Source organism: Oxyura jamaicensis, chromosome 2 (genome assembly GCF_011077185.1).
Source record: "Oxyura jamaicensis isolate SHBP4307 breed ruddy duck chromosome 2, BPBGC_Ojam_1.0, whole genome shotgun sequence".
Taxonomy (NCBI): Eukaryota; Metazoa; Chordata; class Aves; order Anseriformes; family Anatidae; genus Oxyura; species Oxyura jamaicensis.
This window is the reverse complement of record NC_048894.1, coordinates 24,667,340-24,682,896: the sequence shown is the minus strand read 5'-3', so window position 1 is coordinate 24,682,896 and position 15,557 is coordinate 24,667,340. Positions and strand designations below refer to the sequence as shown.

General features: G+C 39.0%; 1 protein-coding gene across 3 annotated transcripts in view; it reads left to right on the top strand.

Moving 5' to 3' along the window:
• CDK6 (cyclin dependent kinase 6) overlaps positions 1-7,713 on the top strand; it is a 136,767-nt gene extending 129,054 nt beyond the window's left edge. For 2 of the 3 annotated variants that reach the window (XM_035318726.1, XM_035318727.1), the window contains exons 7-8: positions 1,011-1,146; positions 3,627-7,713. In XM_035318726.1, the coding sequence (XP_035174617.1) occupies positions 1,011-1,146; positions 3,627-3,773 (283 nt within the window). In that variant the 3' untranslated portion in view covers positions 3,774-7,713. Of the gene's footprint in view, positions 1-1,010; positions 1,147-3,626 lie in introns of those variants that run through there. The other variant, XM_035318728.1, reaches the window with a different exon arrangement.
• The last annotated feature ends 7,844 nt before the right edge of the window (positions 7,714-15,557 follow it).

The following is a 15,557-nucleotide window of genomic DNA, read 5'->3' as shown; positions in this document are numbered from 1 at the left end:
TTTTGACTCTAGGCTTCACCCAGTCTTACCAACCTCAGTAAGAAGAAAGGTCAATGCTGCTCCCTAGTGGCATTGGGCTTAGTGCAGACCCAAGTATTTATGTTCCTTCTCTCTGTCAGCAGCATTTCAATTAAAAATATCAACTTTACAGGCTGTAAAAATTGATTTTCCATAAAATCTGACAAGTATTGTGTGGTCTTTTCTAGAATTTCCATCAGAAATTGGCATTTCACCACTGCAAACATTAACATCAGAATAAAACATGAAATGTATGTGACATAATCCAACGTTAGAGGTTTACCTACTATTTCATTTATTTGGGTTTTGAAATCTTAGCATACTTATTTAAAGAGTTTAAATACCTTCTATAATTTAAATGATTAAAGACATAAATGATAAAAACAAATTAAAATATTTTATTAAAGCGTAAAAAACAATTAAAATACAATGGAAAGTAAAGATATAAAGAACTAGAGTCCTGTGCCACTTCTGAACTGAGACTTTAAAACCTGTATTGTGAAGCAAATAAATTGTTTAACTTTAGGCAACAATTCCTGCACATAGCTTTGAAGCATTATGAAACATCCCTTTTATTGCCTTACCCTCATCTTGACCCATACTCTTCTCTCAGTCCCTATTCTTGTGAATAAAGGTCCTTGCATGCAATTCCCCTTTGAAACTTACTGCTTTTAATCATCCTGGAGTGACATATGTTGCACCATCCAGTCAAGAGCTGAGCAAATTTCTTCCAAAGCACTCAGCCTTTTTTCAACAAAAAGACTCATAAAATTGAGACCTAGGCCAGAAAACTGTGCTGGCCACAGAATGATTTCTACATTGAAGGCCTACACTCATCACCCTCTATTCACAGTGATCAGTGCCTTACTGTACAACTAATCTCAATTAAACCAAAAGACTTACTCATAAAGTAAACTGCTACTCAGTATATTCAATACAAAGGGAAGACTGTGTAAATGTCCAGAGCTGACATTATGTTTTGCCTTTCACAGTGTAATTGGACTCCCTGAAGAAGAGGACTGGCCTAATGATGTTGCCCTTCCAAGAAATGCTTTCGCTTCCAGACCCGCACAACCTATTGAAAAATTTGTACCAGATATTGATGAACTGGGCAAAGACTTGCTTCTCGTGAGTTTCCATTTGTTGTTCTCCAAACCACATGACTCATAGCTACATGCCAAGAAACATTTATATTTCCATTTAATGAGGTTATTAAAGAAAAGCTCGAGAGCTCAAAATTCATGTAAATCTATGAAACATCAGTACAAAGACAGCACCTTTGACTCATGAGGTGTCAAAAGTGAGAATAGTTGGAGGCTAGAAACTCTGTCAGGCAAGTACATGTTCAACATATCTTTATACCTTATGCTATGATCCACCTTGCTGACTGCTGTTGTGCCACTGTTTCAGCCATTCTTCTGGTATAGGCCTGACCTGAGTACAGAAACTGATCTACCATTTTTCATGATATTGTGGGCCCAGTGCAAAGTAGAAAATAGGCCATAGAAGCAGGTTACATCTGCATGCCTTCTACTGAATGCTGAAAACTTGCAATTTGGAATTCACCAATTAATCATTGCCTCTTAAACACAGCAATATTGAACAGAAGCAAACAAATTGCACTGGGAAAACTGGTAATACTGAAATTAATTAGATTAGTTCCAACATTTATATAGATATTTTAGAAACCTTGGCCCTCAAGTTCAGTCTTGGAATTGAATATTGAGAATGGCTTTGCTGCAGAGTTTGCCTTTTGCTGTGCTTGTTGAAATCTAGCTGTATTTGTTCTCTGGAAGCCTTTGAAAGAATTTGGTTCACTTGAGTTCTGTAGAGTGGAGTCAGTGCAAATCTTGAAAGATTTGCTTCATCCCTTCAAGCCATTGCTAGCTCCAGCCAAAGTTATCTCTATATAACAGCAGGTCATTCTCCACTGTCCTTATAACTGCAGCTGTGAAAAAGTGGACTGCATCTGGACAGTTGAAATGATGGATCTTTTGTGCTTGCAGGCAGCTTGGGAATGGAAGCTAGACATGTGAAAATAACAAGATTTTGAGAACAACAAGGAGTAAAGTATGTCATTGAGCTCAGTGAGTGTGAGACATTGATGGGAGGGAAGAAGAGAAAAATACCTGTGCCTAGATGGTGAGGTGGGAAGTTGTTACTCTTAGGCAAAAATATGAGAAGTGGGAACCACAAATGAAAGGGGACAGGAAGTCACTGAGTTAAATTTCGAGAATTAAATTATATAAATTCTGATACAAGAACAGAAAGTGAGAGCTGGATCTGTTAGATAAGGTTACTAGGAGGAAAACTATTTGGAGGTGAATGAAGGAAAGGAGAAGAACAAGGTATAAAGCATAAGACTGTGGGGAGATTTCTGAGCTGGCTGGACAAAGGCAGGGATACAGATCTTGAAAGACAGCAAGCAAAGTACAGCTAGGAAGAAAAGGGAGAATTTCCTGTGGGAGGATATGAAAGCTTTTATGAGGGGACCTCAGAATGGGAGTCTACCATAATCTGAACATAAACAGTGGAATTAGAATGAAAAGCAGGGAACAAAACAGTATCTGGAACAAGTGGGCAGGGGTTGGAACATGGCAGGAAAAGTTTAATTTAAGAGGAATAGACCCAAGATCTGTGATCATTTTAGCACAGCTCTGAAATGACTGAATGAAATGCAGTTTAAGGTTGTCATTGCTCCAGTTACCTACAAAAAGTGAAAACCCCTACTTCCATCTCAAAGGATGTATCTGCCTGGGAGTGTTTGACACACTGACCAGCCCTGCTGCTGTCATTGTGGCAGAAAGCCGTGACCTACATCATGTGGATATTTAGTTACTAAAAGTCACTGCAAGAGTCCAAGACTGCAGAATGCCAGATACTAAACAGACACAGAATAAACAAACAGTTAAAGCTCAGATAACTAAATTACAAAACAATACTGTAACATGAAGTCAGTGAAAAATATAAGGAGACAATAGCACTGATCAGCATGAGGAGCAGAGCTTTCAGCACACTTACAGACTGGCATTGATGAATTTTGAATGTTCCTTCAGATTTTTCTTTTATTTCAGCATAATGGAAATGTTCTGGTTTTGGTTTTGTTTTTCCAAAATATCTAGGAAAGCAAACACAAAACATTAACATAAAGGGTATGAAGTCAAAGACCCAGCACCTATAGAAACATTGAGTTTAGGAATTAACATAAACCTTATAACACAGTCTGTGGGTTACACCCACAAAAGATCAGTGCATTGAATACAGGGGGGATTCAAAAGCCATTTGTGAATAGTTGCTCCCTGCACTCTGTGAGACAGATTTCCTGTGCATCTGAATTCAAGAAAACCTGAATTCTGGGATTGCCTAAACTATGAATATTTTTATTTTCTAACTTGATATTTTCTATTAGCTTTGAGGATGCTATACTCTAACCCGACTGCTTGTTTTAATATGCATGACCATCTTATGCAGCAACTGCTGTGACCCTGTTGTGTCTCATGCTGATGATAAATTGACAGTGACATGCATAAGTAATTGACAGTGACTTGCAATGTTTGCAATTTTAACTTTACATTGTAGTTAAAATCAACTTCTTTTCATACTTACAGAAATGCTTAGCGTTCAATCCAGCCAAGAGAATATCTGCCTATGTTGCCCTGTCTCACCCATATTTCCATGATCTGGAGAAATGCAAGGAGAATCTGGACTCTCACATGTCATCCAGCCAAAACTCCAGTGAGGTGAATGCATCATAATGCTGACTGAAGATGAACCTATAAATGAACAAGACATGTAGCTGACAAGGCCACTGACCCATATAAACCACATAGCTGTTCTAGTGAAGATCATTATTTGGAGGTTTTAAACACCTGTCTTTTATTTGGGGATTGTGATGTGCTTATCCAAGGAAACCAATCTAGTTTACTTTCATCAGAGCGATGCAAGGAACAGGGTTTTGACCTGCTCCCATTGCAGCTTTATGTTTGTTTTGTTTTTGTTTTGTTTATCTACCTGGGAAAACTCCAGACGAAGAGAAGCTGCTGACCAGTTTTGCTGCCATTTTATCATTTTAATATTGAATGCTGCCAGTGTGGAGTAGGATGATCAAGTCACTGCCAAAACATGATGCAATCTCTCTCTCTAGCTGCTGAAGCATGATTTGGTACTTTTATTATTATTATTATTATGTGATCTCTTAAAGTGATATTTAAAGAATGGCATTGAAATATCAGATCTCTGCAACCTGCAGTTAACTGATACATACATTTACAGCTACTACATTTACATACATCCAGCTACTGTGCATCGTAGAATATATGCAGGTGCTTCCCCAGTTGAAAACTTGGATGGATTATTTTATCATTTAATTGCTCTATAAAAATAATAGTGATGATGGTGATCATAATAAATGTCTCAACTTTTAGTTTTTTTAATACACAAACAAGTTACTATCCAGTTAGGTTTGTGTGCATGTTTCAAAAGCAAGTCTTTTAAAGAAACTTATAGGATCCCATTCTTAAAGATCCATTCAGTTTCCACGTATTTTATGTTGGAATATGTGCACATTCTAGCCCATCACCTAACCCATCATTCCTCCCTGGAAACAGCTGCAGGCACATTTTCTCTATCTCGTTCTGAATTTTCTGATATGCAGTTCAAAGACATGAGCAGAGCCAATTAAAATGAATACAGGTTTGTGCCTTGAACTTGTTCTCATTATCAGCTGAAAAGGAACAGAGACAAAATTAGATTAGAAGCAGAGAATCCTATACCTGTAAAGAAGTACAGGTGTTTATCTGTGCTGAATTGCATGCTGTGTACTGCGCTGCCTTACCTGCAACACCCCCCATACATCACAAGTGCATGAACGTTACTGTCACAAAATCTCTCAGATGTCATTTATTAAGACTTGTTTTCTATGCAGAAATGCATGAGCTTCTCTCCTAAACCACCATGTGGGTATACTGGCACATGCTTCTCCACTAGGGCTAATGTGCCATTATTGAATGTCAAAATAACTGAGTAATTCACGTGTCTTTATAGCACAGTTATATTAAATATTACATTAATTTTTTATATTTAGTACTTTTACCTTAACTAAAATATATTTTCAGTATTTTAAAAAGAAACTTTTATTTTTTTAATACTGTACTGGGAAAAAGAAAAAAAAAAAAAAAAAAGTATTTTGAATCCATAAAAGCTGTTCCCTGGCATGACTTCAGTGCATATACCTGGATATGACTTGGGGGGAAAAATGGTCCAAGTTAGCCCTTACCATGAATATATAAATACACACTATTGCAGTATAACTGATGATAAGTGAGGCAGCTAACTTTGCTTACTCCTATGATAGTCCCTTAGGCCACTCTCTTCTTCATCTCTACTTCATCTTGTCTAGCTACTGAGCCAGCATCATACCCTCCCTCACAGCATGCTTGGCAGAAGCAGGTCCTGAGCACTGAGTTGAGCAATGTATTTTTTCTGGATCTGGCAAGGGAACCTGCAGCTGCCTCCCTGGCAGGTTTTTCAGACCTGTGGCATACTGGCTGTTGTGGTGGACCTCACTGTTAACTCTGTTTCAGGTATCTGCACTGTCTGGGACATGGTCCATTGCTAAGAGAGTGAGTAGATCTTACTGGTCTCTTGGATAAAGCTTTTCTTTACTGTTAGATGCTTAACCATGCGACTTATTGTTAAATTATGCCTACTTCAAATAGGACAGGTTTTAAAAGGACCACTTGCACGCATGCATGCATTGGCCTGTGCTTTTCTTCATGCCCAGAATGATACATACTGGAAACCTACCAGCATGAACAGGCAAGTTGCAAATTAGGCCTGGCAAGAGCGTGTACAAGGCATCCACACAGAGATAATACAGATGCATAGCACAAGAATTTTGGAAGCTCTGCAAGTGGCAAGCTGAAGGCCAGGGAGCAGTCACAGCAGCTAACTCCTCTAATCTTGGCCTCGTTTCTGTCGTTATCTCCTCTCCTACACCCGAAGAGAACGGCAAACCCACTGCACTGGTGTTGAACCAGCCCTATTCCTCCATGGTTCAATGGACCTGAGTGTGAATAGTTTTTTGACGCTCATGGGAGAAGATAGGCCAGAATTAATTTTTTTATAACAATTTTAAAACACTAATTAGAACAAACAGACCCAACTTTTAGGATAATCTTGCCAGAGCAACAAATAGAAAAGTTTTCTACACGGTTTAGCACTTTTTTAAATATTCTGGATTTTACCTGCCACCAAGCTACCGTGCATGTTATATCAGGGCATTCAGCTGGTGTGGCTTCCCAGCAGCTGTCAGGGAACGCTCCCAGAGCTCTCCAAGAGCTCACATAGGGTGAAAATGTGTGTGTTTCTCTCTGTGTGTGTGTGAGAGAGAGAGAGAGATTTCTGACTGTAAGCAAATTATTAGGGTGAGACAAAATAGGGAAGTTAACACTTTAAGCCAAAGGTTGCTTAGTGTGGGCCCAAGAACTAACGAGAATATGGAAATTGCAAGAAAATGAACTACTGGTGCAGAATTTACCAGTGCATGGTATCAGAAGTAGAGCTCAAGATAGCAGCAGAGAAAAGCAGGAGCTGGCCTATGGAATCAGAAGTAGAGCCTCTGCAACATGGTGCTGTATGTCGTCTAATATAGGATCAGGTTATAAGTGGGAGTATTCAGGAGAAAGATTGGAAGAGGTTGCATTAATTTTTGGTTCTGCAACATCCTTCTAGTGGGAATGGCAGCAAGAAAAAATGAAATCTGTCTTGACATGGTTAGAATAAAGATCTTTTTTTCCCTTGTGGTAGCAAGGGACTGGATTCAAAGGCATAAGGACTTTTCAAATGACCTCCTTTTCAAAATCTTTTCAGGAAGAAATTCCAGTAGTCCTCTCTGACATGCCTTAGGCTTCATCTGATTCCCATTTTCCCTGCCAAGACATAAGGCTTCACTTACACTAGTAAACTGAGGAGTCCTGTTCCCTGGCTGGGCAAAGTGCTGGCACTGGCTGAAAGCATGCTGGGAATCATGCTAATGATGAGACAGTACAGAGACAGCTGTGGGACTGTGCTCAAGCCATGCCCTTGCTCTTCTTCAACTGGTATAGCTGTAGTCTTGAAGTTTCTGTACTCATTACTGCTGTATGTGTAGGATGTAGAAATTATACATGTGAAAAAATTGCTCCTTTTCACAGATATTCCAGACTGAGATGACAACTCTTCATACACCCTTTAAGTAACACTTTTGAGTGCAGTTCTTCACAATAACTATGCCCATACTTATATGTTCTAGAGGACTCGTTCAACAGCAGCTGAAAAACACTGGCAAAAAATATATTAAAAGTAGGGTTGGTTTCTTAGCTCCTAAAACACCCACAAGCAGATACTGTGCTCTACGCACTAGACAACAGGATGTTCTGAGTAACAGAAGGAGCAATTTCCATCTCCAACAAACATTTTTTTTTTTTTGTCACTGCTAAATAATTCTGCAGGAAAAGCAGATCCAATAGCCAAGGAAAAACATCACCAAAGCCAGGTAGTGAAGTGCTGAGCCATAGCAACATGCCTGGAGCAGCCCCTTTCTCACTGCACCCAGTCCCCACGCTCAGTCTAGCTCTCCAGTTCCTCTCTTTCAGCACCCATATGGAAACCAGTTTTCAGTGACACTTGCAGGTGCTATTTCCAACAAGATTCTTACTAATTTTCAATAGCTACCCAGTGCCAGTGTCCCTATGCCCCTGTTACCAATTGTTGCTTATTTTAGTCCAGCAGCCCAGAAGGGATCTTTTAAAAAGAATCTCTTTGTGCACCTCCCCACTTATCCTTAGTTTTGTGTACTCCTGTGTGACAAGTAAAAGTATAAAAATAGGCTTTGTGCATATTTCTGTGTAGGCTGTGCCCACACTCCATTGTTTTTTCAACACATTAGTCTACTGTGGGAAATGTTAAGAGTACCTTTCCCTCTTGTTTCTTTATTAAAACAGGCCAAAAAATTAGGATATCATGTTTGCAAAACTTGAAATTTGGTGCTACATGTACAGAGCTTTTCACATGCAAGAAAACAGCAAGTTATGGTATTTGAGCATGTCCTGTGTGGGGGATGGCATCCAGCAATGTAACTTTTACATGGTTTTCATACTTGAAGGTCGTTTTGGAAAATAAGACGGAAATAATGTGCCGTGCTACTTTTCACAAGTTCACTCACTGTCTTTGAGAAGCATGTTTTATCATGCAAAGGGATATTTCTCTCTCGTATTAGAATCATAGAATCATTAAGGTTGGAAAAGACCTTCAAGATCATCTGGTGCAACCATCCCCATGCCACCGATATCACCCACTAAGCCATGTCCCTAAGCACCACATCCAACCTTTCCATGAACACCATCCCAGTGCCTGACTGCTCTTTCTGAGAAGAAATGTCTCCTAATTTCCAACCTGAACCTCCCCTGGCACAACTTGAGGCCATTCCCTCTGGTCCTATCACTAGTTACCTGTGAGAAGAGGCCGACCCCCAGCTCCCCACACCTTCCTTTCAGGCAGTTGCAGAGAGTAGTGAGGTCTCCCCTGAGCCCCCTCTTATCCAGACTAAACAAACCCAGTTCCCTCAGCCACTCCTCACAGGACTTGTGTTCCAGGCCCTTCACCAATTTCATAGCCCTTCTCTGGACAAGCTCCAGGGCCTCCATGTCCTTCTTGTAGTGAGGGGCCCAAAGCTGAACACAGCACTCGAGGTGCGGCCTCACCAGAGCTGAGTACAGGGGAACAATCACCTCCCTGCTCCTGCTGGCTGCACTATTCCTGGTGCAAGCCAGGATGCCGTTGGCCTTCTTGGCCACCTGGTCAATTTTATTATGGAAAATACAGAGAAAATATGTTGGTTTGGTCCTTCAGCCAACAAACTTGAGCACTTATCTGACTCACAACTGAAAACACATCAGTTGTTAAATATGTATATGAATCATAAACCACACAGTTTGGTTTAAAAGTCAACATTAATTATGCACCATATATAATACACAGCTGAATAATGAGGAAGTTTCTTCTAAGAACTCTGTTTTATAGAACCACTTTGTTAGTACTTTTCTTATGCAATAGTTTCAGGAATAGATGGATTTTTATGTACAATGTGAATTAGAAGATACTAGACTTAGAATGATCTGTTGTTTGATGCTTGAAGCTTGAACTGATCAGAAGCTTAGGAAACTAACGTATTTATTGTATTGCCTCAAAACTGCTTCTAAATATGAAGAGCTTTCTTGATGTTAACAGGACTTCACTCTTCTCTTAATGTGGGATTTTGTTGACATTAGCATCTTAGGAAAAAAATGTTTTTCCAAACTGCAATTGTGGGAGAAAAATTAAGATTTTTTTTTTTTAATTCACAGATAATAGCATGTTATATACTGAGATCTTCAGTAACTGACTGTTCATAAGCTATCACTTTTACTTCTTTTTGATTGCTAAGTATTAGAGTTATACAGATATTTTCCATGAGGAAAAAGTCAGAAACAATCTCTAGAAAAGTACATGGGAGTTTATATGCCTAATCATACCTACCCGGTTTCATTATCATACCCATTTTTTTATGTGTGCAAATATAGTTGAGGTGTGCAAAAATATGACTACGATTTGAACAATCTAACAGGCTGTGCAACTCAAATAGGAGTTTTATCTGTGAGCTATTTATTTTATTATATCTCTTTGTTTTGTGAATTGTTAAATAATGACTGTAATATAATTCCAGTTTCTGGACCAAATCAGTAACCATGAAATCCCAGTAACTTCTGTAAAACAATAAGAAGTTTTTTCATTGATTTAAATGAAATAAGCCATTGAAAGAAGAAAGATGTGGACATACGAACTGACAATTGTACTTTTGGCAAGTGTTATTTATTCCATTTAGTCTGAAGCTTTTCGTGTATTGCATACAGATATGCAGTATATACATGACAAAAGAACCATAAAATACACTTATGAATAGTGTGCACAAAAATGGCTCATTAAATGCTTGCAGAAACTAGCTAAATATCATTCTTTTAGGTATACTAAGTGTTGTGTGTTCATCTTGCACGGCTGCAGAAAGCAAGAGATTCTGGTACGGTTATTTGATAGTTGGTGATCACAGTAAAGTAGATTGTTTCCAGAGAAGATCAGACAAAATATACTGCCTTAAAAAAACTGACATTAGTAAAGATAAAAAAAAAAAAAAAAAGATTTCAGGGAACTATTGGGAAGATACTTCTGGGATGAGGGAAAAGGAGAGTATTTATAAAGTGAGAAATGTAAACACAAACAATGTGTATTAAATATGCATTGAAACTGATACTCTTTCACTGACTATTCAAAGTTGATAGGGTTTTAAGGAAGAATCCAGGTATGAACTTATTCTAATTAGCATTTTAATGTTCATTTGCACTAAAGCTACCTGTACTATTTGACTGAAAGGAGAAGGGAAAGCAGGTAATGTTTACTTTGGTGATGTATACACGGATATGCTGTAAAGCTCTCAAGCTCACTGTCCATTTTTGAGCATGCTATATTTGCATCCACACTATTTAGCTTTCTGCACCTTAAACCCACCCAGATGCCAGACAAATTTTCTAATGTTTACACTGATACTTGCTCCCATTGATGTGCTTATGTTAAGCCCAGACAAGCAGCACTGTCTGCCACTAAATGGAAAATGAATTTTCACAAATATTTGATTGTCAGCTTCCTTCATGCAATTACGTCTGAAGAGATTGTAATTAACGGACTGTAATATGCAACCTTTCCTCTTATTCTATGCTTCATACATTTGACATGTTATTCAAATCCTCAGCCCTACCCTAATCATACATAATGTTATTAATCTTCCCAACACGTGTTACTGCTGCCGGCTATGCCCAGCACTCTGAGCTGCACAGGGTGCTGTTCCTGTAGATGCAGAATTAAGCCATGCTCTGCTGTATGTTCCTGCCATGCATTCATGGTAGGACGCAGCTACCATTTTCTACTGACCTTTCTTCCTTTTGTAAACCTATGTGGGACTATTTTTTTGTTTATGTTCTTGAATGTTAGGATCTATTTTGAGTATCTAGATGAGAAAGGAAAATTGCAAAGTGTTGCAACAATAGGAAGAATGGGTAGAGATAGGAGAGTTCAGGACAATTTGGGAAAGTTAATTTGAATATGTGGAAAAGTTATGTATAAGTGTAGGGGTAAGACTTTTTTCCTTTTTTTTTTTTTGTTTGCTTTCTCCTGTCATTCACTTTCAGAGGCCTAAGATGATAAAGCAATGCTCTTGCACAGGATTTTAGCTCCAGATCCTTAATGTGCTAACTCAAGTCATGAATGCTGGTGCAACAGCTGTATTTTTTAGATCAGATTTTGTATAAGTGATTTTTCTATGTAGTTATATTAAAAAAAAAAAAAAAAAAAAAAAAAAAAAAAAAAAAAGCTGTTGAGGCAGCTCGAGAGCAGACTAATCTGGCCATACAGATACAGCCTGTAGATCAGCTGCAGACATGAAGAATGTATGGGCACCCAGCAGTGTGAAGTATCATTGTGCATTACAAGCTGACTCCTGCAGCAAATTGAAAATTCATTGCCAATCCAAAATGGCATGTGTTTGAGCACTTGTGTTTTAATGAGATGATCCACACACAGATTTGGCTGGATCGGTCCAGGTGGTTCCCTGCCTTGCAGGAGCAAGTCTGAGAGCCTGTTAGACACCCACTGTAAGTGATGCTGCAGAACCGTCTGCCAGGGAAAAGGGAGTCTTTTCATCAGTTGTACAGCAGGAATGGAGCTTTCCAAGCTGCTGTGCCAGCCTCAGAGATACTGTTAACTATTGTTGTGCCGCCTCCAGAACCAGGCAGTACAGAAATAGGGAGTACAAGGTCTGTGTAGGTTTAGTTCATGTGTATGGGTGACACAGCAAGCGATGGCACAGAGCGGCTTATTTTGGTCCTTCCATTAAATATGAGCAACTAGGCTTGGCACAGAGACAAATTTTGCAGTTCTAGGAACAGGAAGCCTTTAATTCTACACTGTACTTCTCTGGCATTGGTGATATATATATATATGTATAGTGATCGATCACCCAGCAGCTTATCGACTCCTTTCCATAACCCAGATCATCCTACTCTAACACCAAAAGTATACCTGGAGATCCCTAGTCCTTAACAGTCTTTCAACACCCTGTTTCCTCTTACTGTGGAAACACTTGGTCACCTATCACTTGTACCTGACCTTGCTCAGCCACTCAGAAGCTGTGAGCTAATTTACTACCTTGTGATTCTGCAGCCCCCCAGTTTCAATTAGCTCTTTTTTTTTTTCTTCTTCTTTTTTTTTTTAGCTCAATTTCCCCCCAGGCAGACAATGATGCCTTCTCTCATTCTCCCTTGCTTCTTATTAGGAGTTGGGAATTGATACAGAAGAATATGGCGAAGTGTTTGTTATTTTTACGCTCTTTGGCTCAAAAGCAAAGACATGAGCAGGTGAAGGTTAGATTGACCAGAATGTGTTTGATCAGCCAAAATTATTTTAGATTCATAAGATGATTTAGTAAGTATAGAAGATCGCTGGACAACTATCTGTGTATGTTTACAAGAGCAGCCAGTGATTCTTCTGTTATATGAAGTTTTAGAGGATACAAACAAGACTAACAATGCCAGCCTCCTCCTTCTCACCCCTTTCCCCTTCTTATTCCCAGAGATTACTGTTCCCAGGGAGATATCTTCTCCCATCATGAATCAGAGCACCTAGGAGACAGACCTTCCCTGTATGAGGGTCCCCAGCTTTCAAGATGGCATGGGTGCATGCAGGCAGTCAAGCTCATTCCTTTGCTCATGCTATGGCAGATAGGAGTACAGAGCCTTGCCACAAGTACTAGGCACAGTCAGAGCATGACCCCAATATATTCTCCTGAGAAAAAGTGTTTACAGGATCTGTAAGGGATAGTATGCTTGCTGTTTCTATAACAGTGGACATTTTTGCATTTTAAACAGTGGTATAAGTAAGAAGTCCCCTAGGAGACCTCTCTCACCTTCCTAAAGGATGACTGTGAACTCTGAGCATATGGTGGGAAAGTACAAAGTGCTTTGCTCCAGGTGGATGATGATGTACCTCCAACAGCCACCCTTCAGATTTCAAAATAAAGCCTGGGTCTACAGCCTGCTAGTCAAAGTGCTTTGCAATCCTTTTCCAGCAAGACCCAAAATCCATCAGGATTTTTTGCAGGGACTTTATCTTGGCGTCCCTTGCAACAAAGGATGGGTGTAACTATGGGTTGGGACTACAACAAAAAGTACATCAGACTTTGGATGCTGTCAGGAAGTTTGCTGAACAAGGTGGCTTATACAAGCTCAGTGGCAATGGGCTTATCCCAAGTACTGATTGCCATGCACCTTTTGAACTGAAGATACCTATTGTAACATAATAGATGAGCTGCAATGTCATGAGATTAGAGGCTGAATGGATGGAAGTAGAACTGTGAGCAGCAGGGACTGTAGAGGTTGCTCTGTCCTTTCTTTTTTTGCCTTATATGCCTATCAACCCAGTGGTTCTCCAGCTGTTTTCCTTTGTTGTGATTCACCTCCACCACCTCCATTGCCCTTCCTGTTGTGCACAATAAGTTGAATAGAAAAGCATCACTCTAGATTACTAGATGAAAACCAGAGTAGGTCAGAACTGTCTAAAAATTTGGATCGCTCTCTGGTGGTTGGTATTAAATGTATCAGTTGACTCAGTTTAGATTCCAGCAAATAAAACCAAGTATCTGCGACACCTTCCTTGTATTCAGCACCACTTAATAACCTCGCTGTCATTCTCTGCAGTGTTCAAAATCTCTTTTCCTGGAGATTGAACTTCCCTCCTACAACCCACTTATAGTCACGACAATGTGGGCTAAAGAAGTTTACCTTACAGCGGTGCTTTTTGGTAAGGAATGAGAGCCAGTTCCCATGGAAAAGGGTCTAAATAAGTCTCGAGGAATCTTAGCCATGCAGTCTTTTACAGGCAAATCAGCCACTTCTGTTAAAGCAAGAAACTCATTTTAAAATACTTAAGCAAGAGAAAATATAAAGTCGCCTGATAGAATCTGTTTTCTACACAAAGCTGTATGTTTTTTGGCACTGAAAGCAAGCCCACAGGCACCCGTTTGTTCTTTCCTTTCTAGTATTTAAGTCCTTTGTAAATTCTTTTCAAGCATTCAGATTAATGTATTTATGGTCCATTTCATTCCAATTCATTTAAGTGGTCTACTTCTGCCATTGAATCTTGTATGGGTTTTATTTTTCATGTAATATTTAGCTGCATTACTTTGAACAGCTTTAAAAGTGTAATGTCTTTGAATGCTCTAGTTAAAGAGAAATTATGCCTTCAAAATGATGTCTTAGGAGTTGAACTGTAAACTTCGGAGATGTTTATATTATAACTCCTGAAAGCACCACAGAGAGCTTTCGTCTGTATGTCTGTCTTCTACTTTCTGTGTAAGAGTGTATGTTCCTCACCAGCTTGATACTCTTCAGTCTGAAAGCCTGAGTATGCGAACACATGACTATGGTGCCTCACCTGAGCAGTCCCACAGAGCTGAGAGGGGCTGCTCGTATGACTAGAGTTTCTCACAAAAGTATTTGCAGAAAAAGGCTTTCGTTTAGTGATCATCTGTAGTTGTGGGGACACATGGTTAATAACAGCACCAAGACACCTAGAAATGGGGTCAGTGCTTATTGAAGATGTGGACGCATTTATCTGTGAGTTATTTGACGTTAACCTAAATTATTGCTATTATAATTCAGTATATTATTTCTTATGAAAACACACTAGTCCTGTGAAAAGGTTAGTTGCCAAAAAATGTGTCGAGTCTTGCTGCTTAATTGTTTATTTGCATTTAGTATACATTTTGGCTGTCGAAGTGAAGCTAGTTTCATAGAGAGGCAGAAAGCTAGATCAGTCAAAAAAAAAAAAAAAAAAAAAAAAAAGTTTTAAATAAGCTTCATACTGTACCTTGAGTTTTGCAACTAGAATAGTATGTGTGTTCAGATGTAGTATTTTTTATGCTTTAGGGTATTTTTTATTTGTTTAAATATGTAAAAGATTAAGCAGATTACTTTGAAATGCTATTGTAGAGCTAATTTTACAAATAGTGGGGGAATGTTGTCTGAAAAATTAAAATTAGAAAATATTACATAGGCTGCCTTTGGCTTTATTTTGTTTGTAGCAGTGCCAGCAGGTATCTGTCAATTCCAGATGCTTAAACCAGGGGCCATGTTTGAGTAGCATCTTGTAACTGAAGTACATTTTATGCAGCAATAAAATTGCCCGTCTGGGCTTTAAAAAAGATTGTTGGCTATACAAAAACACGAAGGCAGCAAATTTAGATATTCTTTTGTGCATGGACAATTGCATGAAATAGGATTGGGGTTTCAAAGTGTTTTAAATCATTTAGTGTAATTTACTCTCATTGTAACTCCACTGACTACAGTTAAAGTAAACCAAGTATTTGACCCTTTAAGTCTACAAATTTCAGTGTCAGGCAGCTCAGGTCTATATAAAGA